A 27,818-nucleotide genomic window follows, 5' to 3' on the forward strand; every position below is an offset into this window, starting at 1 on the left:
ACAGCCAGGCCTCCGCAGGCAGCCCGATTTTCTAAGAGTGAATTTCAGGAGAGGTTTTGACCCCAGACAGAGAAAAAGATCTTTTCTGGTTTCAATCAGATCAAATGAAGAGTGGGCCAAGCTCCTCTCTTCGACCAACAAGCACCCCTGGTCTTGCTGGGTTGTGGTGCCCTCCAGACACCCTTAGCCATTAAAGGAACAGAAAGCAGCCAGCGTGGCTGAGAACGATGAGCAAGGGGCAGAGGGGCCTGAAACCAGGTGGAGTGATTGGTGGGCCAGTCAGGTAGGGCCCCGTCAGCCGCGTAGGAGTCTGGGTTCTGTTGTAAGTGCAATAGGAAGCCACCAGGGGAATTTAAGCAGGACAGTGATGTGATCTTATTTCCTTTCTGAAAAGATCACTCTGGCTGCAGCGTGGAGAACATATACATATAGTAGCGGGGCACACTGGAAATTGGAAGACCAATTAGGGCTGCTTTTATGTGGGTTTTGAAGTTGTTATGGATTATTGGCTTAAATAAACTCAAAGGCGTCTTAAAGAAAGGTTTGGGGGTGGTGAACTGTGGTTGGGAGCAAAGGCTCCAGAGCAGAGGTTCTCAATGGGGAAACGCTTTTCCCTCCCCCCACCAGGGGACATTTGGCCATGTCTGGAGACATTTTTGCTTATCAATCACAGTTAGGGGTACCACTGGCATCTGGTAGGTAGAGGGGCGCTACAAATGCTACAACGCACAGGACAACACCCCTCCCAGTAAAGAATTACCCAGCTCCAATGTCAAACGTGCTGAGGCTAAGAAGCCCTGTTCTAGAGTTGAATTTTCTAGATCTGGATCCTTGCTCTCCCACTGACTTGCTGTGTGACTTAGGGCAAGTTACTTAACCTCTCTGTGCTCTTCCTCATCCTTAAGTCCAAAGCCTTTTCCCGCCACAGAGGCACAAAAGAGGAAGACTGAAAGGTAATTGGGAAGGCTGTTTATCCCTCCTACTTTCCAGGTAGGAAGCACTGCCTGGCACAGGACAAAAAGCTTGTTGTTGGTGGTTTTTTTTTTTTTTTTTTTGGCCATGCCACACGGCTTACGGGATCTCAGTTCCCTGACCAGAGATTGAACCCGGGCCATGGCAGTGAAAGACTGGAATGCTAACCACTAGGCCACCAGGAAACTCCCAAGAAGACTTCTCTAGATGCAGCCAGAAGGAAGAGGCACCCGGGTCTCCTCCCTCCCTCTGGTGGGAAACAGAAGGCACAAGAAACTCAGGATAAGGAAAGGGATCCAGCACACTGGCTTTGAAATAGACAGACTCAGGTTTGATTCTCTTTCCACAGGTAGAAGTTGAAGGACCTTGGACAATTTAACCTAAATTTCCATTAACTGTAATATATGAATTAACCTTATTATGAGTTACTTATTATTATCCTTATTACGAGTTATCAAATATTAGAGCATGATAACTACTTAATTTATTCAACCATTCAGGGGTTTATTGAGTGTCTCCTATGCGTCAGTGAAATAAGTCATGAAAAGCGTCATATGAAATGTCTGGCATGTAACACACTTCAATAAACAGTATCTCTCTCTCTCTTTTTTTTTTTTTTTTTTTTTTTTTTTTGCGGTACGCCGGCCTCTCACTGTTGTGGCCTCTCCCGTTGCGGAGCACAGGCTCCGGACGCGTAGGCTCAGCGGCCATGGCTCACGGGCCCAGCCGCTCCGCGGCATGTGGGATCTTCCCGGACCGGGGCACGAACCCGTGTCCCCTGCATCAGCAGGCGGACTCTCAACCACTGCGCCACCAGGGAAGCCCCATCTCTCTCTTTTTAATACATCATTCTGATTTCAAAATGTGTTCATGCTAAGATTATGGAATACAGTGTAGTGGCACGTTTGTCATCTCAGCATTCCTTTCCAACGTGCCCCAGCTCTACAGAAACCTTCCTTACCCATGTGATTTGGGTGGAGTTCGCCCCACAGGCATGGGACCCATCTGCCCAATCAGAATATTCCATCCTGCTGGCCACCTGCCCAGGAGTGGACATGTGAGCCACGCTAAGACAATCAGACTCTTGCCTGGGCTTTTTCTGGAATCCCAAGTGAAAAAGGCTCTGTGAGCATTGCAGGGGCCCCTCCTGCCACTAGATGGGCAGAGTCAGTCTGAGAATGAAGAGAAAGACAAGAGATAAGGAGACCTTGGATCCAGCCTTACCTGAAGCTGGATCAACCCTTGGACTCACAAGTTCTAAAAGACAATAAATGCCCTCTCCTTAAGTTGGACCAAGTTGCAACTAAAAGGGTCTGAATTAGATAAACAGAAAATCATTGTACGTATAAGAAAAATCACCCACAATCCCACAACCCAGAGAAACCACCATAACCTTTACGTGTCTGGTCCTCCCAGGTTCTGTTTGGTGAAGTTTTTGCTTTGTTTCGTTTGTGTGTTTTGGGGGTGAATGGAGTGGTTCTTTATATTTTTCTATCTTTTTGGCATGCGGGATCTTAGTTTCCCAACCAGGGATCGAACCTGTGCCCCTTGCGGTGGAAGGTGAAGTCTTAACCACTGGACCACCAGGGAAGTCCTGAGATGGTTCTTTTTAAGATAAGGAAACAGGCTTTCAAGCCAGACCTCGCTTGGATTTGAATCCTGACTCTACCTCTTCTTAAGCTGTGCTGCTTCAGGAAGGTTACACAGCCTCTCTGATTCTTGGTTTACCCATATATAAAATGGGGATAATAACTCTAACAACACCCCGCAAATGATAGTAGCTACTCATACTGCGTGTAACACTCCAAGATGTGCTCTGAGGAGTACAGAACACTGTACAATCATTATCTTCCCTGTTCCATGCATTTGGCAACCTGCTGTCTCAGACATGAGTACTCTTTCTGCAGCTCTGTCAAGCTCTTAGCTTCTACATTATATTGTTGTTTAAAAGAGGTCTATTCTTTATTCAAGACATATATGGTTATGCCCTCCTTTTCTTAAAGTTGCCGCTTGTCATTTTTAAAAGGGAAAGAAACAAAGACAACAGCTGGCTGCGTGGACAAGTTAAGAAAAAAAAATGACTCAGCTTCTTGAGCCATTTTATCTTTAAAGAAACATCGTATGTATTTAAGGAGTGCAACATGACGATTTGATACACATCTACGTGGTGAAATGATTACTTCAGTCAAGCCAATCAACATATCCATCCCCTCATGTAGTTACCTTTTATTATGTGTGGTGAGAGGGCCTGAAATCTACTCCCTTGGCAAATTTCCAGCACTCAGTATGGTATTATTAACTACAGTCATCACGCTGCACATTACGTATCTCGATTCATTCATCCTACAAACTGTGACTGCCATTCAATCTCCCCCCCATTTATTTATTCTTTTATTTTTAAAATTTATTTTATTGAATATAGTTGATTTACAATGTTGTTAATTTCTGCTGTACAGCAAAGTGGTTCAGTTATACATATATGTCCATTCTTTTTCATATTCCTTTCCATTATGATTTTTCTCAGGATATAGAATATAGTTCCCTGTGCTCTACAGTAGGACCTTGCTGTTTATCCATCCTGTATAAACGAGTTTGCATCTGCTAATCCCAAACGCCCAATACTTCCCTCCCCCAACCCTCTCCCCCTTGGCAACCACAAGTCTGTTCTCTATGTCTGGGAGTCTGTTTCTGTTTCGTAGATAGGTCCGTTTGTGTCACATTTTTCCATTCAATCTTTATCACTCTAGAATAATGGTCTCTGAGCAGATAATGTAAGGATGGAAGGTAACGGGTGAAAGATTGAAACACTTCCAAAGGGCTTTTTAATTGATTCACGAGGGGGATGGGAATAAAATGTCCAGAATTAAAACAAACAAACGGAAAAAAAAAAACAAGTACAGCAGTTCTTGTAGCTGCATCTGGATCAGTTTTGAGACACATAAAAAGCAATATGAGACTGATTAATTACCAAAGCTTGTGGAACATTTTTTAAATTATAGCAGATTATTCATGGATATTGTTGTAATAATTCTGCTCACTCATGGAATCATAACTTCACTCGTTTTTACTTTCTTAAGAGAGAGATAAAAGGATAGGATTAGAGCAGAACCCATCACTGATCTTTATTTAGCAAAGCCCATTGAGAACACAGCTGGTTTATCAACTAGCAGTGGCTACGACGAATGATCATAGGGCTTTCTTACTCCCAAAGGTTTGAGGTTTCATCCAAATCTGGGACCGCTGTGTGCACACATGTCAAGATCATCCATCCTGTGTCTTGAAAAAAAAGATTGGGAATCGCTTGCTCTGTAGGATAAGTAACTGAAAAAGCAAGGGTGGAGTTAAAATGGAAGCATCTAAAAATAATAAGCTATGGCACCCATGGCCTCAGATGACCAAACTTTTTTGACAAAAAGGAGATTTTTTTTTCAAACTTTAGACCAAACAGAAACCCTATTCACCATGTCACTGGGATTAAAGAGGATGAGGAACTGCAATGGGAGGAAACGTCTGGTCTAAAACAAAAGGGGCAAAGAGGAAGAAGCAGGGAACGGTACTGTGTGAACAGCAGCCAGAATACGCAAAAATCTACGGATCTGAATTTCAAGATTGAGTTCTGAAGAGCTGAGTAAATGCGCAAGGGGGAAAAAGAAAATCAAACACCACGTGTTGTTTCGAGGGCGACTGACCTTGTCGGACCCCAGCCCCCGGGCCGCACCCTCCAAGTCCTCGTGCACACGATCCAGCAACCAGAGCAGGAACTCCAGGGCGTCGTGCTGGGAATTGCCTTGGAACTGAGAGCCATACTTGGAGACGGCATTCTGAAAGGAACAGAAGAATGTTTACATTAGCCAAGACATGGCAGCAAACTAAGTGCCCATCAACGGACAACTGGAGACTTCCCCGGTGGCGCGGTGGTTAAGAATCCGCCTGCCAATGCAGGGGACACGGGTTCGAGCCCTGGTCAGGGAATATCCCACATGCCGCGGAGCAACTAAGCCCGTGCGCCGCAACTACTGAGCCTGAGCTCTAGAGCCTGCGAGCCACAACTACTGAGCCCACGTGCCGCAACTACTGAGACCACCTGCCACAACTACCGAAGCCCACACGCCTAGAGCCCATGCAGCAAGAGAAGCCACTGCAGTGAGAAGCCCGCGCTTTGAGGGGCAATTTGGCCCTTCAAACATCCAAACAAGGACCTGGAAGCACCAAGCCTACCCATGGTCGTGCTTCATCCTTGACCAGAATGACAAGTCAGAAACAACGTGGGGCGAGAAATGGTCTTTCCTGCTAAAGCCTGTCATTTGGGGGGCAGTGTCCCCAAATGCTGTGAGGGTTCTCTGTATAGGAGGAGGCATCGTTTTTTCCAGAAAGACTACCACTGTGTATCCTGTCCTTTGAAAACCCACAGGGTTGTCTGTTGAATATATGTATATATATATATTTTTTTCATTGAAGTATAGTTGATTTACAATATTGTGTTAGTCTCAGGTGTACAGCATAGTGATTCAGTATTTTTGCAGATTCTATTCCATTATAGGTTGTTACAATATAATGGGTATAATCCCCTGTGCTATACAGTAAATCCTTGTTGCTTATCTATTTTATGTATGGTAGTTTGTATCTGTTAATCCCATACCCCTAATTTGTCCCTTTCCCCTTTGGTGACCACAAGTTTGTTTTCTATGTCTGTGAGTCTGTTTCCATTTTGTTTTGTTTCTTTTTTATTTTATTTTATTTTAATTTTTATTGAAGTATAGTTGATTTACAATGTTGTTAGTTTCTGCTGTACGGCAAAGTGAATCAGTTATACATATATCCACTCTTTTTTAGATTCTTTTGAGTAGAGTTCCCTGTGCTATATGTTTCTGTTTGAATATAGATTCATTTGTATTATTTTTTAGATTCCACATGTAAGTGACATCATATAGTATTTGTCTTTGACTTACTTCACTAAGCATAGTATTCTCCAGGTCCATCCACGTTGCTGCAAATGGCAGTATTTCATTCTTTCTTATGGCTGAGAAATGTTCCATTGGATGTTTATACCACATCTTCTTAATCCAATTGTTTTTTTTTTTAATGATTAAGATTTTTTTTTAAGATTTAATTTTATTTATTTTTGGCTGTGTTGGGTCTTTGTTGCTGCGTGCGGGCTTTCTCTGGTTGCAGCGAGCGGGGTTACTCTTTGTTGTGGTGCGTGGGCTTCTCATTGTGGTGGCTTCTCTTGTTGTGGAGCAAAGGCTCTAGGCGTGTGGACTTCAGTAGTTGCAGCAAGTGGTCTCAGTAGTTGTGGCTCGCGGGCTCTAGAGCACAGGCTCAGTAGTTGTGGCACACGGGCTTAGTTGCTCCGCGGCATGTGGGATCTTCCCTGACCAGGGCTCGAACCCGTGTCCCCTGCATTGGTAGGCGGATTCTTAACCACTGCGCCACCAGGGAAGTCCCCAATTGTCCGTTGATGGGCACTTAGTTTGCTTCCATGTCTTGACTAACGTAAATAGTGCTGCTATGAACATTGGGGTGCATGTATCTTCAAACTAGTGTTTTCATTTTTTTCTAGAAATATACCCAGGAGTGGGATTGCTGGATCACGTGGTAGAATGTTTTGATAGAGGTGATCATCTCTCCTCCCTGAAGCTCTGGTCCTTGGATTGCTGAGGGGCATGCTCACCTGGCCCCCCACCCACACCCTCAGTCTATTTCCACGCTGTCTCTCTCTGTTCACCCCAAAGGTGGACAGCTTCTTGTCCTCTCTCCACGGTGGTTTCCTTCATTCCCACGGCGTCAACTCTCCTCTTTGAGAATGACCACATGGCCCAGTGAAGTGGGCTTCCTTAAATACCACGCATGTGGTTCCTTCACTGCCTCTTCCTAAAATGAATGAAACTTGAGAAGTGCAAACATCTCCTTCTGTGGTTAGATCACAAAATGTTTGGGCCAGTCCTTAATCCCTTTAATAAATACCTATTTGTTGAGTGCCTACGAGGGGCCAGGCACTAGTCTAGGGCCTGGGGCTACAACACAAGAAACATGATTCCCTGTCTTCGTGGCACTCACATTCCTGCGTCCTTCACACTGTCCTGTTAGACGAGGTGACAGCTTTGTCATTTTCTGGGTAAATGCATGTCCCGGCTTTCAAAAAGTTTATTTCAAAGGGTAATATATGCACCTACTTAAAAAAAAATAATTCAAAATATAAAAAGAACAGTAACGAAAAGTCTTCCCAGGCCTGGGTGCCCCTCCCTTCCCCAGAGGGAGGACACTTGGAACATTTTCTTACGTAGCATCCTTCCAGGGTCTTTTTTGTGCAAGCACAAGCATCTGAATGTAAGCAAACCCCCTTTTCTGTGTGAGTGCACAGGGCAGGCCTTGTCCCCTGTAGGTCTGTCCTCCGTTCATGCCCACCCAAGGTAGCTGTGTGAGCAAAGCTGTGAACCCAGCAGATCTCACCAAGGCCAATCTAATCAAAGGCCCTGGGCTTTTTTTCTTTTCCTTTTTTTTCATCTTTCCTTGAGACTTAAAGGAAACTTTAGGATGAGCCGAAGCGAAATTCAAGATTTAATTAACTGAAATGCTGGTTCTGAGTCTTTATTTGAAACACACTAGCTTGGGTGCACTGGAGGGTCTAGGCTTCTCTGCACTTTGACCCCCAAGCAGGGCTGCCCAATTAGCAAATAAAATGAACCTTGAATAAGCAGTAAATAATGGTAATGTTTGTGGTATAAGTATGTCCCAGGCAATATTGGGAATATATTTCTACTAACAAGTTATTGTTTATCTGAAATTCAAATGGAGCTGGGCATCATGTATTTTACCTGGCAACCCTACCTCTCAGCCTCCCTCAAACCTACATCCTTAGTACCAACATTCCAGCCCCTCCAGCTTGAAATCTCTAAAATCAGCTCTTTCTCTTAGCGTCAGGGTCCTCTTGCAGGTTCCATCTCACACCCACATCAATCAAGCATTCTGAGTCTGCCTTCCCAACTGTTTCCATCCCACCCCTTCACCAGAGTCCCATTCCCACCGCTGAGTCCTAACTCCCGCTGATCCAGACTGCAATGCCTACCTCGAGGGGAGCCCGGCCCCCAGCACCTCCCCCTGACCACCCACTGCCTGCAGGACAGGACAGACCCTTCTTCCCACAGCCCAGCTGGTAATGTCATGTCCCCACCCAAACCCTTCCCGACTCGATGACTCACCACCTAATAATCCAGATTCCTCCAGTCTGGCCCCATCCATCACTCACCACTCCATCTCATGTTTCAAAGCTCCAGGTAAATGAGCCACTCGGGTGCCCCAAACATACTTTCCCACTTCTATGGGCTCTACCTTTACTTATTCTTTCTTCCATGTGAGATCCATTCCTCTCCTGCTAATCAGGCTAACCCTTTAAGACTGACACTCTTGTCTTCTTAGTCTGGCCATAAAGCCACACAACCTTTCCAGAAAGAATTTGACAACTTCAAGAAGACAGACGAGATAAGGCCTTAATAATGTCCCTCTTTATAAACATAGTGATTCCACTTTAAGAGGTTTAGCCTAAGGAAATGAGAGATCCAGGCAAAGATATCTCAAAGTTATCTGGGGAGAACTTACTGCACAACTTATACCAGATGGCCTTAAAAATTATGCTTGAGGAAATACTAATGAGAAAAGAAGATAAATAATCCTGTCTTTAAAAAAAAACAGCAAAAATGTATATTTGAGATTTTAAAAATATATTTATAGATAGAAAGGTAAAAGACCAGAAAATGTATGGCAAAATATTAACAAATGGTTATAGAAAGATGGGACCACAGGTAATTTTCTTTTTCATTTTAACTTGTACATTGCGAATTTTTTTAACAGTGAACACTATTCTTTATTGGTCTTTTCCCAATTATAACAGTATCTGTCAGGTATTTTACAGAGTTTTTTAAGATAACTTTACCTATTGATTCTACAGAAAACATTCCCATAGAAAGTCTATTGAAATGTAACTAGAACTGCATGAAAGCTAAATCCTTGGGATTTAACTTGGGAGAGATGAATGGCAATATTTGGTATTTCTACCCTGCAATATGGCATAGCTCTATCCGTGTGTGTGTGTGTGTGTGTGTGTGTGTGTGTGTGTTTCTTCCTCTCACCACTGATAATTTATAACATATTTGTTTTAAGAAGTATTCCTATTTATTTCATACATTGGGTTGTTTTTAGGTATGAAATCTCATTTTTATATGTTTCTAAATGGGTCTTGCTTTTGACTGTCTATGTTGTACCTGAACCCATTAGCGACAGCAATCATTCTAAAATACGGATTTCTAGGACGATTTAGTAATTTTCCTTCTGTTCAATATATTTCTTTTTCCATTTCCACTTCATGTCTTACTGGTTTCGTCCAGAACTTCCAAAACATACAAGTGATGAAGGCATCCTTGTTTTTAAAAAGCAATGCCTCCGCCGTATCGCTTGAGGCATACTGTATGCCTAAAATTGTTAGTCTAAAATTGATCCTCAAGCACGTGAGCTACGATAAATTCCAGATGGCTGAAATCCTTAATATAGCCATAGAAAAACTAGAAGTACATAACATAGAATGTTTATCAAAAGTATGAGATAAATAAATCTAAAACTTTCCGTAGGGAGGAGAGAGTTGGGAGAAAATATGTGCAGCAAATATGACTAGAGTTAAGGAACTTACAGAAACAAGAAAAAAGAACATTAAGACCGAGGCAGAACGGATAGACACACCACATGAGCAGACAATTCCAAGAGCAGTCTTACAACTAGTAAAAAAAAACATAGAAAAATCCAACACCTCACTCCTAATCAAAACAACAAATGTAAAAACAAGATGCTATTTCTTTTTGTTCAATAAATTAATAAGAGAGAATAACCAATACTTAGGAAAATATGCATTGCTGATATATCTACAACTCGATATAATCATTTGGAAAGAAATTTGTCAATGTGGGTACTGAAAATAATCAAGCCCAACAAAATTGAACTAAAAACTAAAAAACAATAAATACTTAAAATTGGGATGGTGATTATACAGGTACATACATGTCAAAACTCATCAGATTCTACACTTCAAATTTTTACTCAGCCCTGAGAAGAGAAATTCTGCCCCTTGCAACAATGTGGATGGACCTTGAGGGCATTATGCTGAAATAAGTCAGACAGAGAAAGACAGTGTTATGATACCTCTTACATGTGGAATCTAAAAAACAATTGAAATTGGAAAAGCAGAAAATAAAACAGTGGTTATCAGGGGCTGCGGGTGGAGGGATGGGACGGATGGTGTGTAAGGGTACATAGTTGGGTGGAGGGATGGGACGGATGGTGTGTAAGGGTACATAGTTGTAACGAGTAGATAAATAAGTCCTGGAGACTAATACATGGTACAGGCAGACCTCAGAGTTATTGTAGGTTCAGTTCCAGACCACCATAATAAAGCAAATATCTCAATAAAGCGAGTCGCGTGAATTTTTTGGTTTCCCAGGGCATATAAAATTATACTCACGCCATTCTGTAGTCTCTTAACACCACAGTAGTACAATGTACAATAGCATTGTCTAAAAAACAACCTACGGACCTTAATTAAAAAACGATTATAAAGTAAAATTCAAAAAAAATAAAATGGCAAAAATAAATAACTAAAACAATTTATTGCTAAAAAACATGCTAACCATCATCTGAGCCTTTAGCGAGTCTCATCTGTTGCTGGTGGAGGGTCTGGCCTCCATGTTGGTGGCTGCTGACTGGTCAGGGTAACTGGGGCAATTTCCGAAAATAAGACGACTATGACATTTGCCGCATGGGTTGACCTCTCCTTTCACTCGAACACTTAGAGGCCATTGTGGGGTTATTAATTGGCCTAATTTCAATAGTGTGTGTCTCAGGGAAGAGGGAGGCCCAAGGACAGGGAGAGAGGTGGGGGAACAGCCGGTTGGTGGAGCAGTCAGAACACACACATTTATTAAGTTCACTACCTTATATAGGCGCAGTTCACGGCAGCCCCAAACAATTATAATAATAACATCAGCGATCACTGATCACAGATCACCATAACAAATATAATAACAATGAAAAAGTTGTAGATACTGTGAGAATTACCAAAATGTGACAGAGACACAAAGTGAGCAAAGGCTCTTGGAAAAAGGGCGCTGATAGACTTGACGGACGCAGGGTTGTCACAAACCTTCAATTTGTAAAGAACGCAACATCTGCAAAGTACAATGAAATGAAGTGTACGTGTACAGTGATCACAGGCAACAAAACTGTACTGTAAACAATAAACTTGCTAAGACACTAGATCTTAATTGTTCCCAGAGCCAAAAGAAATGATAATTACATGACGAGATAGGGGTGTTAACCAATGCTACTATTGGCAATCATACTGCAATACAAATGTATCAAACCAATGTATTATATACCCTACACAGTGTTATATCTCACATATAACTCAATTTTTAAAAATGGGTGCCTTTCACTGTACATAATTCATACCTCGTAAAAACTGATTTAAAAAGCAAGAAACAGGGCTTCCCTGGTGGCGCAGTGGTTGAGAGTCCGCCTGCCGATGCAGGGGACACGGGTTCATGCCCCGGACCGGGAAGATCCCACATGCCGCGGAGCGGCTGGGCCCCTGAGCCACGGCCGCTGAGCCTGTGCGTTCAGAGCCTGTGCTCCGCAACGGGAGAGGCCACAACAGTGAGAGGCCCGCGGACAGCAAAAAAAAAAAAAAAAAGCAAGAAACATAAAAAGAACAAAGCAGTCATCTTTGTTTTGACCATGTCGTTTCACTTCAAGGAATTAAGCTTATGGAAATGATCAGAGCTGAGGACGACGATTTAAATACAAGAATTTTCAATGTAGCATGATAGCTGGAAAATTGTACAGTACATAAACATCTCCCTAGGTATTGGTTCATTTAATGAGATATTACACAATCATTAAAAATTAAGTTTTATAAAACATTTTAATGACCAGGAGAAAGTCTTATGATAATACTTAACTGAAAACAGCGCGATAAAAAACTAGAATTTCCAATTGTTTGTACATGATTTGAAGCACATCAACACAGCAGTGATGGTTACCTCCAGAGGGTGCAATTCCAGATCTTTTTTTTTTTTTTACATTTTAGCATTTTCCAATTTTTTATAGTTATATACATTGAATTACATCATTAGAAATCAAAGTATTATGGATAATACCATGGACAGGATTTTTAAAATGTATTTATTCATTTGCTCTTAAGTCCTACTATCACTGGGACGCTGGGTGACTCAGGGCCCAGGGAGGGGGAATACCACAGACCCATCCTTTTTGCGTGGCTGCGCTGGAGTAACTCACTCCAGCCTGCTGGCTGCCTCTCAACTTCCTCCCTTCCTCGGTCTGAAGCTAATGATCCCTCTTAAAGACCAAACTCCTCCACACAACCTTCTGTGGCTTCTCCCAAACCCATTCTCCAGCCCCTCCCCCCAGCCACATAGGCTTTCATTAATTCATTTTATCAGGCATTTATCCTGCCCAGCCCCACCCCCTCAGTGACTGGCAGTTTCAGTCTCCGGAACTATAATGCACTTTCCCACCCTCCCATGTCCTTAGCTGACCCTTCATCCTTCAAAACTCAACTCAATGGTTCCCTCTCCTGGGAAGACTTCCTAGCCCACCTCCTCCCACCACCTTCCCCAAACAGTCACGTCCTCCTGCCAGAATTGCCATAGAGCATCTTTATTTTTTATATTTTTTTAGCATCTTTATTGGAGTATAATTGCTTTACAATGGTGTGTTAGTTTCTGCTTTATAACAAAGTGAATCAGCTATATGCATACATACATCCCCATATCCCCTCCCTCTTGCGTCTCCCTCCCTCCCACCCTCCCTATCCCACCCCTCTAGGTGGTCACAAAGCACCGAGCTGATATCCCTGTGCTATGCGGCTGCTTCCCACTAACTGTCTATTTTACATTTGGTAGTGTATATATGTCCATGCCACTCTCTCACTTGGTCCCAGCTTACCCTTCCCCCTCCCCGTGTCCTCAAGTCCATTCTCTACGTCTGTGTCTTTATTCCTGTCCTGCCCCTAGGTTCATCAGAACCTTTTTTTTTTTTAGATTCCATATATATGTGTTAGCATACGGTATTTGTTTCTCTCTTTCTGACTTACTTCACTCTGTATGACAGACTCTAGGTCCATCCACCTCACTATAAATAACTCAATTTTGTTTCCTTTTATGGCTGAGTAATATTCCATTGTATATATGTGTCACATCTTCTTTATCCATTCATCTGTCGATGGACACTTAGGTTGCTTCCATGTCCTGGCTACTGTAAATAGAGCATCTTTATTTTGTAGCACTTGTCACCAGTTCTAATCGTGGGCCCGTGGTATTACTTCACTCACATCCATCTCTCCCACTGGACCGTAAGCTCCAGGAGAGGAGCCCCAGGATCAGGTTTTGCACACATCACCCCACATGTGTTCCATGCTCCCTGTATAGTATCTAGACACTCAATATTTGTTGAATGAATAAATGTTTCCTCATCTGTAAAATAAAAGGAGCCCACCTAGATTTCAATCCCCAAGGTTTAAAAGCACAGATTCTGGAATCCTTCCCCACTCTCTCCAAGGCTGCCTACCAGGAAAGTTCCAGGAACCCCTGGCTTATAACACCCTTACTAACGTATTAACAGTTTGATTATCCTTCAGCTCCCCGAGGCTCACAGGGAGCTTCTTGGCTCTAGGGATTTGAGAGCAGGATTTGAGAGAGACAGGAAACGCTGGTGAGTCATGGAAGGTGATTACTAATTTGGAAGACTTTTCAAGCTACTCCCGTCTCTCCCATTGCTGCAGTAACTGGATGAGAATGCATGGAGCAATAGAAAAGGTACACAGGATTACCTCCCTCCCTCCAGGTCTCTGCAGGTGAGGAATTATAATTAGCTCATTTTACCCTCAGAACAACCCTATAAGAAGGTAGGTACCGCTAGAGTCCCATTTTACAGATAAGGAAAGTTGAGGCACAGTTGAGATTTTAGTAACTTGCTCAAGGTAACCAAGACCTTGCTCTGAACCACTAAAGGATACTGCCTCTCACATTTAAAAAGCAAATGATGCCAAAAGGAGATATTACTGACACCCATTTGACCCACTGACGCCTGCAGAACAGTGCTTCACTAGTGGAAGCAGGAGAGAGGACGGTGGGGGTTGGCATCCTCGTGGGTCACATGGCAAGGATTGCTTTCTCAGGCTGAAACTCAAGAGCGGTGATGCTTGTGGAATGAACACTGACAAGTTCCCTCTCCCCCAAGAACAACAATCCCTAGTCTTTGGGGAGCTTCAGCTCTCTGCCCAGAACTGTGGTTTTTTAGCAGGAAGCCAGCCATGCGCGTCAATTATCAGCACTCTTTAATCCAACTGGGACCCCAAACAAATGCCCCGCTTTAATCCTGGGTGAAGTGATACACATAACTTCCAAAGCCTCATGACCCTGCAGCATACCCAGTAAGTAGACCGTGACCCCAGGAACAAAGGATACAAACCCACGCTAACGCATCCTAGGGGATTTCATTCACACTAAGCAAAAGGATGCCACCTCCAATATAGCACACCCACTGCCTCTCCCAGGCCCTCGGCACAGTACCTGGCACACAGGTTCTCCGCTTTCGATGGGCTTAGAATAAAAGCCAAACTCCTTACCGTTGCCTCCAAAACCTTACATGATCTGGCCAACCTCATCTCCTCCCCACTCTACTCTCCTGGGCAAGTACCACCCGAGTTTTTTTCATGCCTCCAGTTCTCAGCTCCTTCAGGCCTCTGGCCTTTGCACTTGCTGTTCCCTCCCCCTGTGGGGATTACTCCTAGATCTTGGCCTGGCTGCGTCCTTCTCATCATCCACCTCCTTCCTCCTAGACCTTGGTCTTCGAAGTCCGACTCCCCGCACCGCACTGGAAACTAGAGTGGAAACTCTCTATCCCTGGAGTTAGAACAGTCCTCCGATACTTCAGCTAATGTTTGCTGAGTGCAGAAATGCTGAATTCGCTCAAATCTACCAGCCCCCTGCACTCACCCGCCTCAAGCGCTGACACACTAATCAACTCAAAACAAAGGCTATGGGCTTCCCTGGTGGCACAGTGGTAGCGAGAGAGAGGCATGGACATATATACGCTACCAAATGTAAAATAGACAGTTAGTGGGAAGCAGCCGCATAGCACAGGGATATCAGCTCGGTGCTTTGTGACCGCCTGGAGGGGTGGGATAGGGAGGGTGGGAGGGAGGGAGACGTAAGAGGGAAGAGATATGGGAACATATGTATATGTATAACTGATTCACTTTGTTATGAAGCAGAAACTAACACACCATTGTAAAGCAACTATACCCCAATAAAGATGTTTAAAAAAAAAGGAGACTATTTCCAATAGCATAACGCATATGAAACCAGATTGCTTTGAATAAATTTGAATAAACTTAAACTTGTATTTAAAAAAAAAAAAAAGAATCCGCCTGCCAATGCAGGGGACGCGGGCCCGAGCCCTGGTTGAGGAAGATCCCACATGCCGAGGAGCAGCTAAGCCCGTGCACCACAACTACTGAGCCTGCACTCTAGAGGCCGCGTGCCACAATTGCTGAAGCCCGCACGCCTAGAGCCTGTGCTCCGCAACAAGAGAAGCCACAGCAAGGAGAAGCCCGCGCACCGCAACGAAGACCCAACGCAGACAAAACTAAATAAAAATGTAAAAATAAATTTAATTTTAAAAAGAAGAGATAATCCGAGGCTTAACTGGCAAATGCCATCTAGAGAAGTCCCCAAGAAACCCCTTTCCTGATGGAGCACCCAACGGTCCAGAAGGGAAACCCTAAAGGCCGGAACGTGGCTGCCGCCGAGCGGCCAAGGCTGGAGGCAGCCCGGCGCTGCCTACCTTGAACTCGGCGGAAAGTTGGGGCGTGTATTCGCGCGTCCAGAGCGCGCGCACCAGCGCCGCCAGCTGCTCGGTGACCTCGGCGCGGCCCGGCGCCGCCCGATAGCGCCCCAGCGCCAGGAACTCGGCCAGCAGGTCGGTGTTGCTGAGACACTGCACCACGGCGTTCATGAAACAGGTGTTGCCGTGGTTCTTCAAGCCCTGAGCTCCCGGGATCCGCGCCCCGTCGCCGGCGGGGAGCTGGGGCTGGGGTCGGGGCGGGCGCTCCTCCCCGGGGCTTCCGGGCGCAGCTGGATCCGGGCCCGGGGGGCCAGCAAAGCCTCCCTCCCCGTCGCCATCGCCGTGTCCCGGCTGGGGCTGGGGCCGGGGCGGCGAGTCCCCGGGGCGGGAGCGGCTGCCCAGCGCCAGCAGGAAGCGACCAAACAGGCGGCGCAGGGAGCGGCGGCGGCGGGGCCGGGGCGCGGGCGGCCCCTCTCCGGTCGCGGCCCCCGCGCCCGGGTCCATGGCTCCCGCCGGCGCCCCTCCCGGAGCGGAGCCCCCAGCCTCCGGGCGCCGGACGGACAAGCAGCCAACACGCCCTTCCAGGCTCGGAAAGGCGCCCGGGAACCGGCTACCTGCGGGCCAGGTGTGCGGGGATCGGGCGGAGGCGGAGCCAAGGGCGGGGCCGCCCCGCCCCGCGCGGGAATCAGGCCGTAGGGCCCGCCCCGGGCAGCGCCCCGCCGCCCCCACCCCCGTCGGGTCCCGCCCCCGCCGCTCGGACCAGGAATAAAAGCACTGGAGCACGGCGTCCAGGTTCCCTCCCACTTCCTAACCTCTCCTAAACCTACCGACCTGAATTTAACCTCTGCTCCCAGTCCGCTCCCAGCCTTCAAGCTGTGAAAATAATAGAGGAATGATAAATGTGAACGCCCTAGTAAATTGCAAAGCCCTGGCTGTTGCTAAATTTCTTGTAATTACCTCCAGGCGAAGGTGAAAAGAAGGGAAAGGAAGGTTTCCCCAGAGGGCAGCCTCCGGCGTAGCGAGAGACGCGCCCTGGGGGCGGTGAACGGGTGGAGAGTACCTTGGTACCGCTGGCTCCGCCGCAGGCTCAGGTGTGTGCGGACAGGTGGCGCCACCTCCTTCCAGCCCGTCTGCCCCGCAGGGGAGGCAGAGCCTTTGCGGGACCCGCCATCCTGGGACCCGAACTGGGAGGCGCGTGTAGAAACACCCGGGATTGGTTGTGGTTTGCTTGTTTAATTTAAATTACAGACTAGGTTAGGGCTTTTATCAAAACTTGCAAGCGAGACTTGACCGTGTTCGGTTTATTTGGTGGAGAAACGAGCTCAGAGAGGTTAACGCAATGGGCTGAGGCCACACGACCCGTAAGCAGAGAAGCCGGAACTCGAGCGGGGTCTGTGGACTGACAACCCCTCATCTTAGATCTTTCCAGCCTGAGTATTTGCTCACCAGGAAGTTTTCCAGCTCCCGGGCGCGCCCCCTAGGAGGTCTCACGTTCACTCCTTAACGCAAAATCCCAGCTGAATTGTTGCCCAATAAGAATTGACTTGGCATTGTCTTGCCCTTGATTCCCTGGGTACTTCCCTCACTTTATCTTGTAACTGTCACGTTAATCTGGCAAAGTCTCGCACAGTGAATTTCTCATCAGTTTCTAGCTCAACAAGAGATTAGCAGGAGGCATTATCACATGAATGCCCTGAAATGTTACTTATTATCTGATGAATAAAGTGGTCATCATTTATTAAATATCCACCTTGATATGTCAAATAGGGCAGCAGCAGGTTACCTGATGCGGGGGGGGGGGGAAGCATTAGGTAGAGGATAAAGAATATGCACAGAACAAAAGACTGTCCTGTGAATTAGAGACTTGAAGTGTTTCTGGGAAATACCGTTATTTACCCTCCCTGGAAAAGGACACCGTCCCTGGTTGGACAGTCAATACACAAGGTCCATTCCATCGCTCTTCTAATGGTAAGCAGAGGAGAAAGATTTTATGGTTAACTCCAGAAAAGCATCTATGAAATTTCACCTTTGATAATTACCCCCAAGATCCCCAACACACATTTTCTTTGAGAAAGCACCATAATTCGTATTGAAGTTTCTACTCTGTGTCATGAACTCTGCCGACGCTTTAATACATTATTTCACTTAATTCTCCCAATCACTTTTTGAGCAGGTATTCTTGCTTTACAAAACGGAGTATCAGAGAGTTCAAACAAAACAAAAACCCTACCCAAGATCTGGATCCAAACCCACGTCTTGCCCCAGGCAGCTTGACCAATGAAATGCTGATTAAGAAGGTAAGTTCAGGGCTTCCCTGGTGGCGCAGTGGTTGCGAGTCCACCTGCGGATGCTAGGGGACATGGGTTCGTGTCCCGGTCCGGGAGGATCCCACATGCCGCAGAGCGGCTGGGCCTGTGAGCCATGGCCGCTGAGCCTGCACGTCTGGAGCCTGTGCTCTGCAACGGGAGAGACCACAACAGTGAGAAGAGGCCCGCGTACCACAAAAAAAGAAGGTAAATTCACCTTCCTTATTTTTAGAGACTAGTGGACAAATTATGGGGAAGGGCTGTGGGTTTTGCAGAGTCATAGAAGGGAGATTATGACAGGAAACCAACAACTGGGAGCTTACTCATAATAAAAAAACTTTACAGTCTGGATGAATTATTCTTGAACACGTCTCAGTTTTAATATACAATCCGAGAATGTAAAATGCATTCTATAAAGGAAAGGAGAAACTTGTAGATAAAATATTTTGACCAAAGCACAGACACACAGGTGTGAGAAAGCAAGACTAGTTGTGGAGTTATCTAAGCTCAGCCTCCAACAGGACGGTATTCAATGCTGTGAATCCAGGAGGTCTCCAACGTTTCATGAGGGAAATGGGTACTTCCATCTCAAAATGGCCCCATCGGCACTCACGCTAACGATGTACTGATTTCCTGGACTTATCCGGACGCGGGTGATGTTGCCACTGTGTCCCACCCCAACGTGAGTCACTTCACCCTCATTGTAATCCCAAACTTTGACAAGATGGTCATTTCCACCTGAAAATGACAAAGCAGTTACATGGCATTGCTGCAACAGAACAGAGAGAAACAGTCCTGATTTTAAATTACTGGATCGTTTTCAATACATTCCCCATGTGCCGATTTAAAGGAAGAAAAACCTATCTTTATAAACACTCTTTTCCTTGATCATAAAAATCTAGATCTGTTGTAGTTAATTTGGGGGGAAAAAATGTAAAGAGGTGACATCACCCTTGATCCCACCATCCAGAAAGAACCACTAGTAACATCTTGGTTTAGTTCCTTCCGGTCTTTTCTCTGTAAGTTACACAGATATACATCTGAATATGTGATTAGGATCATACCATGTCTAATTTTATATCATGCTTTACATAAATGTGTTTGTGAAACTTTTATTGATTTGGAACATTAACTGGTTACTGTCCGGAAGAATCCAAGAGGCTGCAAGAAATGGGACTGATGCTGTTGCAATGGGCACATTGTGTGGCAAATGCCCCCTGGAAATGCTGACCGAAAAGCCTGGCATTTAAGACTTCAGTAGGAAATAGCAGAGCAAGGCAGACTGGACAGCCCAGCCCACGTAAAGGCCCATTTCTTTCTTTCTTTCTTTTATAATTAATTAATTTGTTTAAATTGAAGTATAATTGGTTTACAATGTTGTGTAAAGGCCCATTTCTTTCATCGCTGCCCACCACAAAAAAAGCACGCAGTGGAAGCTTAGGTTTATATTTGTGCCCCTAAGGCTCGTGAGCAAATGTTTCCTCTCATTGAAATGTGGCTTCTGGATTTTTCTTTCCCAGCCACACCGGCTGCAGTGTTCAGGCCTGAATCTAACCACGTTGCCCTTTAGACCCTTTTGTGGTCACTTCCAGTTGCCTCCCGCCTGGGAGTTCCACTTTCCCATTTAAATAAGCTGGGCTTGGCTTTCTTCTCTTATCCCAGGACTGACCTGTGACAAAATGCACTCCTTCCACGGTGATATCCATGCCGTTGACGGCCCCGGACAAGGAACCTTCCAACTCTCTGATTACTGACCCATCAAACACTTCCCAGTAAGCAATCTGGAATTCAAGAAAGAAGCATGAGGCGGGGTTCAGCTCAGTGAAATCATCCACACGCATGCTAACAAAAGAAGATTCTACTTTATATAGCAGACAGCAAAAATACACCCGGGATGATACACCAGCTGAAATTATAAATAGGCTAAAGCAGGGGGTGGAGAAATCATTTTAATATTTTTAGTAGTGGCTTTAAAATTTGCATTCAATTTAAAGAGGTGTTGATATGCTGGTAAACTGGATTGAGACAGAGAGTACTTTTGGTCAGATGGAGCAGATTGAGCCTGAAGGGGGCTGAGGAGAGAAGAAAGCGGCCACTGCATCCACTTTCCCAATTCTGCTCTTAAGAGGAGGAAAGTGAAGCTTTCTTTAGGCCTGGCGGGAGGGGAAAGCATTTCCTTCCTCCAGCTTGGGGAATGAGCAGTTCTGGAAAATTCTGGAGACTGGGCCTTAAAAAGTGAGCTCTCACCGTGGCTGGCCCTCCCTCTTCCTCACCCCACCCTTATTCCAAACCTTCTCTTCTGCCTCAAAGCAACAGAACATTCCGCAGGGCTGGGTTTAAACAGAGGTTGATCATATATTCCACCCGCATCCTCACCCCCCCCCGCCCCCTCCTGGGCCAAGGAACTGGGTTAGGGGTGGAAAGGAGACAGGGGCTCAAGGAAGGAAGATTTTTCTCTGAATATACTGCTTTTATGCTTTTTGAACTTTGAACTTTGTAAATGTACAACCAATTCACAAATAAAATTTCTTTCTAGGGCTTCCCTGGTGGCTCAGTGGTTGAGAGTCCACCTGCCGATGCAGGGGACACGGGTTCGTGTCCCGGTCCGGGAGGATCCCACGTGCCCCGGAGCGGCTGGGCCCGTGAGCCATGGCCGCTGAGCCTGCGCATCCGGAGCCTGTGCTCCGCAACGGGAGAGGCCACAACAGTGAGAGGCCCGCGTACCACAAAAAAAAAAAAAATGTCTTTCTAAACATAGAGCCCTTGACCAGGAATCAGGAGTGGGAACTTGGGTATTTCACCCAGAACTTTCTCTCTGTTTCATGTTGCTGGCAACTTCCTGTGTTCCCGTCATTATGCCAGGAATCTGTATTCCTCTGAATTTAGCTAGAAATGGTGTGTGCTATTTAAAATTTTTCTTTTCTTTTTATTTATTTATTTTGCTTTATAATTTCTATCGATGCTCGGTCACTTTAACAATAAAGTTCTGATTTCATAGTAAAAACATAAAGGAGTATGAAAGCATGCCAAAATCCTAGTTTCTCAGGAATCCCATCGATGTAAGTCATTGGTGCTTGATGACCAGCTTCCTTGACCAGGGAAGTCAAAGTGAGCCTCCCCTGGGCTTTCCCAAGTGTCCTCTTCTAGGCATGGTCTTCCCTGAGATCAAAGCATGGCTAGGTCCTCCTGGCACTCAGGCCTCAGCTCAAGTGCCACCTCCTTAAGGAGGCCTCGCTGACCATCCTTGCTAAAACAGCTTCCTTCTCCCAGCCATTATCCTATAGCCTGTTCTATATTTTTTTTTAGCTCTTTCACCATCTCGTATCATCTTGTTCACTTATTGCTCGTTGCTCTTTCTTGGACTCATTTACATGTGTACTATCCCATTCCATCCCCTCCCACCCAAAATTAATACAGAAGGTAGGTAAGCTCCATGACAGCAGGGACACTGTCATGTCCCCAGCACTTAGAGTAGTTTGACAGATTTATGATTTATGGTTGGAATATTCTGGTCAAAATTCAAATAAGAGGGAAATAGATTGTTTCAAGCCTCAAAAGCTGAAACCTAGAATATGGCAGATATCACACTAATTTAGAAACAATATGAACCGTCCATCAAAGCATTTATAGTGACGCGGTGATTAACTCCCTAATATCCATCCCACCCCAGTGCCAAGAGGAAGCCCACTTAGACCACAAGTCAAGCACAGGTTGGGAGATGGGCAGGCATAGGCCAGTTTGGGCGGATGAGACACAAAGAAACCTAGCAACCTACAGAGACTGGAACACAGAGGCAGTTCTTCACGCCCTCCCAGAACATTCTGTCTGTGTCGGGCAGATCCCGGTTGGACCAGGAAGCATTCCTTGGGTGTTTATGACAAAGTGTCTCAGGCAGTCGTTCCCAATCACCTGGGAAGCTTAAACAGGAAAAAACCCCACTCTTAGATTCTAATTTGGGGGATGGAGGTGGGGAGGGAAGGTACCTTTTGTATTTTTCCCTCAATACTTTTAACTCCATTAACTTAGCCTGTATCGGGCAAAACAATAAATATGCAAACTCTTCTTCATTATCTCAAAGTCATCTCAAAGTCTACATTAGGGGTATTCAAACCCAGTAATTGGATGTGCAGGTAATCAGGCCAAGATCTGGCTGATCCGATGTGGCTGGCAGGGTGGGAGACACCCCAGCTTCCTTGCCCTTCCATGTGTCTCTCTCCTGAAGCCTCCTGCTTGCTCCAAGGGGGAAATGTTCCCCCCCCCAAATAATGGCCAATTTTCACTGAAGGACATGGACTCCCTAGCTTAAGAGATTTTTAATATGTTGACAAAGTAGGGTGATGAGAGATGAGCTCTATTGTCATTCAATTTGAATTTAATCAAAGTGACAGCTCCTTTGGGCACAACACTTCCAGCTTTAGAAATGTCCTCATAATCAAGACCAGTACTTACTGAGTGTCCGCTATGTGCCAGGCCCCCTGCTTTTAGCATCATATTCAATCATGACTTTAATCCCCACAGCAACTGCATGAGGTCAGTGGTGTCATCGCTTCCATTTTGCAGAAAAGGAAGCAAAGGCACCCCAAAACGTTATGTAGCATTTCCAAACTGACACGGCGGACCACCAGCAAACCCATGGTTTGAACTGGCATGGCCTGACTCCAGAGCCTGCACCCTCAGCCACAAGGCGTCACTGCTCTTCTCTTGTACCAGAAAGACCTTGACTCTTACCTTTCTGTCTGTCCCGCTGGTGATGATCTGGAACTCTTCAGGGTGGTAACAAACACACTGGAATAAGGTGTTAGCCAGGATCATCTGATTCCTCCTAAGACGCCTGAAAAATAGATTCCAGAGCTGTGAAACATGACTTTCTCTTCCTGAGAAACTTTACTTACTACTTTAAAAAAAAATTTTTTTTTATTTATTTATTTTTGGCTGCATTGGGTCTTCGTTGCTGCACGCGGGCTTTTCTCTAGTTGCAGTGAGTGGGGTCTACTCTTCTTTGCGGTGCGTGGGCTTCTCATTGCGGGGGCTTCTCTTTTTGTGGAGCACGGGCTCTAGGCGCACGGGCTTCAGTAGCTGTGGCTCACGGGCTCTAGAGCACAGGCTCAGTAGTTGTGGCTCATGGGCTTAGTTGCTCCGCAGCATGTGGGATCTTCCCGGGCCAGGGCTCGAACCCGTGTCCCGTGCGTGGGCAGGCGGACTCTCAACCACTGCGCCACCAGGGAAGCCCTCTACCCTTTGTTTGAGTCTTCCCTTGAGTTCAATAAAATGCTGGGATTGAGTTCTGCATCACTTGGTCCTCCCCATCACTGGTACCTACACAAGGTCCCATATGATGCAGGTGCCGTCCGTGCTGGCCGTGACGCACTCCTCGTTGCTCTTCTTCACCCTGATACAGGACACGGAGGACTTGTGCTCCTTCAGGGCCTCCTCCAGCTTCTGGGTCTGGTGGCCTATTTGCCACACCCTCACCTGGAAGCCACAAAGCACAGGCTCTCAATTCCAACTTGGGAATTTTTGAAGGGGGTTAAAAAGAAGTAAAAAATAAAAAGATTCCAAGAGCTTTCTCACCTCCTGGGCTGACTTGCTTTTTCTAATTCCCTGTCCTCATCTCAGTTGAGTGAGGTAGGGATGCCAAGTTGCAGGGCGGGAATATTCTTCCACGGAGCCAGGGAGATGCCTACCAGGGAGCCTACACCTGTTTTTACTTTAGGGCTGAGAAATATATCAGACACCCGCTAAAACCAGTAATGCAGGGGCTGCTGCTAAACCGAGTGAAACAACACGTCTGCTCGTTCCTGCTGAGCACTGCTCTCAAAATCCTGCCTCCATCAGGGAATCTCTTGGGTACCCAGAGCCATATTTAAACTTTCCCATCAGCTGTTGTCTCGATCATTTAAAGTCAGTGGTTCTCAACTCCACGGAAGCCAACACCCAACTTTCAGTAACAAATATTGTCTAATATCCCTTTGCTATCTTGAAATGAAATGCAGAGGTGATACAACTACCTACACACAAAATTTCAAAACTGGCAGTATGATGCCCCAACTGTAATAAAAAGGGTAAGTAAAAAGGAAAGTTATTTGGTTCTAACAGTAGGTCCTGTAATGGATAAACGCTCTGTCACAACTATACCAGAGAACATAATAATGTAGCCAGACGCTTCTTATAATGAACGTGTTGGACTTCTAAAACATAAGAAGAGCAGAAATTATTTTGTGTAAGTGATATAAGACAACAAAGGAGCCATAGTCTAGTTGAACGGTAAACTGAAAACTAGTGTTGGGATCAGTGATAACAGACTAACTTATTTGCACCGGACAAGAGGAAAATAACCTTAAATGAAGTAAGAAAAACATGCAAAGACACTTTCTTAGTCAAGAAGATGAGGAAGCGTGAGGTTATCCCAAATGAGCCGTGCCATCTTCCTTGCTATGGTGTTCAAATAACTCAGTATGTCTTTTTTTTTTTTTTTTTTTTTTTTTGCTATACGTGGGCCTCTCACTGTTGTGGCCTCTCCTGTTGCGGAGCACGGGCTCCGGACGTGCAGGCTCAATGGCCGTGGCTCACGGGACCAGCCGCTCCGCGGCATGTGGGATCTTCCCAGACTGGGGCACAAACCCGTGTCCCCTGCATCGGCAGGCGGACTCTCAACCACTGCGCCACCAGAGAAGCCCACTCAGTATGTCTTGACATGGGACAGGGTGATGACTATTGCCAGAGAAAATAAACAGATCCACAATCTTGAATGTATGGAGGCAGGCAGTGGCTCTCTAGCCAGGGTGAGATGCAGATGTTCTAGCCAGTGTGGTGTGGGCACCAGCCAAACAGCACAGGACTGGAGACTTGGATGTGCCGGCCATTAGCTGGGGGATGGCAGGGAGGTTTGGGTATAAACTCAGGTAACGGCCAATGAAAGTGGAAATAAAATACTTAAGAGTACCTTAGCAACCCCAGGATTCAGACCGGTGCACCCCTGCGGACCAGCAGCCCTGGTCTCTAGTACTTACAAAGACCTTGAAGACTATGTTCTTGGAAGAAAAGGTCTGGAGTAGCTGTGGGGAATGGGAGCGGGCATTGTGAAAAGACTGCTGATCAGGGCTGGGGGCGACGAACCTGTTTTGTGCAATTCCCTCCTGTAACCCTCCTCAGCAAGGTCGATGCCCCCAAAGGCTGAGGGAGCAAGCAAGGATGCTGTGGGTGTTAGCAACGGCGTGGCTGAAGGGATGAGGGAAGGGAACAGAGCCGCGAGGGTGATAATGGGCAGAGAGCAGGGGGATGGTCTAGGACAAGTGTGTCTGTGGAGCGTCTGCACGGTTTAGTCCACAGGGAGATGTGCTCTGAACGTGGAATGCACACCAGATTCTGAAGACTTCGTACAAAATAAAGAGTGTAAAAAAAATCTCACTAATTGGAGTATTGCTATCTTCACTTTATACTTTACTTTTACAGGAAACTGAAGCACAGAGAGGTTAAAGAGCACACCCTAGGTCACACAGCTGGGAAGTGGCAGAAGTGAAATCGGAGCCCAGGCAGTGTGGCCCTAGAACCCAAACATTCAGCCACTAACAGGTTTGATCCAAACTCTGCCAAAGGCTACGTGAAGATGCTGTATCTTTCTTCTCCCTAAAAAGATGTTTTAGGCTCCTTGAAATGATGGAACGAAAAGGTCAAGTGTAATAATTTTGAAATGATGGTCGAAGCATCTGGGTAGATGAAAGAATCAATTCTAAAAATAGCATCTCCTTTAAAAGATAAGATAAAGACAATTTATATAACTGGTTTTTGAAGGAGAAAAAAAAAAGTATTCTAAAACTCTGGCAAAACACCAACTTGGATTCCTAGCTCAATTCCCTGTAGAATGATTTCATGTCTGTATCCTAAATGTCCTTTCTGGGAACAAAAATATTGATGTGTGTATTTATATTATTAGAACTTTAATTTATGAGGTATCTCAGAGTTTCATCAAAAATCTTAATTTGGTCCTGCCTGATTCCTAGCACAGGTGAAAAAATCAAATTAGTGGCCTGCTATGAGGCAGTTACTCTAAACCAAGGGCTATTTTAAAAAGATTCTGCCTTCGAGAATAATACCTCCCCTTCGCCACCGCCGCTGATGACCCTTTTACAGTCACTGGTGGTGGCGATGGCCGTCACTCCAATCCTGTGGGCGTTGTTAATGACGTACATCAGCCGGCCTGTCTCTGGGGCAAAGGCTCGGATCTTACCGTCGTCCCACGCTGGCACGAAAGGGAAACAAAGGCAGGCAGGATGAGTATACTCATGGTCTCTGCAGACTGCGGCTCTCTTAAATCATAAGTGAGAGACAGGACTGGGGGCAGTGGTGGTGATGGAGGGAAGAGGCCGATCTCCCACCAGCTGCCAAGAATCATAGCCCCCTTTTCCCTGATTCCCCAAACTGGCCACGCCTCCTGAGGGAAATGAGCGACTTGCCTTAGTTGAACCTGCCTCCAGGTGAGCCCCATCCCAGGAGAGAGAAGCGGGAGGCCAGCTCCCACCTCTCCCATGAGCCACACAACTTGCACATTCAAGCGGCTGGTTGATCATGCCTCTGGGATGTAGAGCTTAACACCTGCAAATAAATGTTGCCTTCCCACCCCTCGCCCCCATTTTAAACCTGACGCTTCTTCTCCCACTCCCATCGTCTTCCCCGTCTCCATAAAAGTCGCTACCACCCAGCCAGCTGCTCGAGCCAAGAACTTCAGAGCCATCCTTGATTCCTCTCTATGCCGTCCACCCAACCCAACCCAACCTCCAATCAGCATTACAATCTGAACACAGTAAATCTGGCCACGTCTCAACCCTTCCCCTGGGACCACCTTTGTCCAAGCCACCAGCATCTCTCTCCTGGATTATTATAACAGCTTTCTCCCTAGCCTGAGACTCTTGCCCTCCTGCAATCAATTATTTATGCAGGGGCCAGGGTGAACTTCTTAAAATCATGTCACCTCCTTGATGAAGAACTTTCAAAAAGCTTTTCCCCACTGCACTTACAATGAAAACCAGCTCCTTAATTCTCTAGAGTAGCTAGTCTCTGCTCCCTCCCTACCCCTTCAATTTCTTCTACTACTACTCTCCCTCAACCCTGACCCCAACCTTACCCTCTAAGCTTCAGACACACTGGTCCTCTTTCTATCCCTCAAACACACCAAGTAATTTCCCACCTCAGGGCCTTTGCACTTGCTGTTCCCTCTTCCTGCTGTGCTCTTCACCCAGCTCTTCACCTGGCTGGCTGCCCCTCATCACCTCCAGCATGGGCTCTGGACCTTAGCAATTTTAAATAGGATGCTCAAGGTGGATCCCATTTCAGCCAAGATTCGAGACGGTGAGGTGGTGAGCAAATGAGTCATGGGGCTGTCTGGGGAAAGAACATTCCAGGAAGACTGAACAGCTATAGCAAAGGCCCTATGTGTAGCATAGGAAGAGCAAAGAAGCACATATGGCTCGGGGGGCTGAGCAGTAAGAGACAAAGTCAGAGGTAAGAAGGTGGGGCTGGGGGGGAGAGAAGTCAGGGGGGACCTTGCAGGCAATTGCAGGGAATTTGTCTTTTTTTTTTTAATTAATTAATTTATTTATTTATTATTTTTGGCTGTGTTTGGTCTTCGTCTCTGCG

The 27,818-nt window shown here is 45.9% G+C and overlaps 2 protein-coding genes across 3 annotated transcripts in view; both read right to left on the minus strand.

Annotated features, from left to right (window-relative positions):
- USP43 (ubiquitin specific peptidase 43) overlaps positions 1-16,785 on the minus strand; it is a 63,160-nt gene extending 46,375 nt beyond the window's left edge. For both annotated transcript variants that reach the window (XM_089900353.1, XM_022595990.3), the window contains exons 1-2: positions 15,880-16,785; positions 4,662-4,793 (exon numbers count right to left, since the gene is read on the minus strand). In XM_089900353.1, coding sequence (XP_089756479.1) covers positions 4,662-4,793; positions 15,880-16,383 — 636 coding nt within the window. In that variant the 5' untranslated portion in view covers positions 16,384-16,785. The remainder of the gene's footprint in view (positions 1-4,661; positions 4,794-15,879) is intronic.
- Positions 16,786-18,206: 1,421 nt separating this feature from the next.
- The window catches only part of CFAP52 (cilia and flagella associated protein 52), a 35,614-nt gene continuing 26,002 nt past the window's right edge, over positions 18,207-27,818 (minus strand). The window contains exons 10-14 of the mRNA XM_022596184.3: positions 26,279-26,424; positions 23,506-23,657; positions 22,914-23,016; positions 19,855-19,966; positions 18,207-18,923 (exon numbers count right to left, since the gene is read on the minus strand). Of these exons, the coding sequence (XP_022451892.1) occupies positions 18,748-18,923; positions 19,855-19,966; positions 22,914-23,016; positions 23,506-23,657; positions 26,279-26,424 (689 nt within the window). The 3' untranslated portion in view covers positions 18,207-18,747. The remainder of the gene's footprint in view (positions 18,924-19,854; positions 19,967-22,913; positions 23,017-23,505; positions 23,658-26,278; positions 26,425-27,818) is intronic.

Source organism: Delphinapterus leucas, chromosome 19 (assembly GCF_059928025.1).
Source record: "Delphinapterus leucas isolate spDelLeu-1000000601 "Yukka" chromosome 19, BTC_Dleu_Yukka2, whole genome shotgun sequence".
Lineage (NCBI taxonomy): Eukaryota > Metazoa > Chordata > Mammalia > Artiodactyla > Monodontidae > Delphinapterus > Delphinapterus leucas.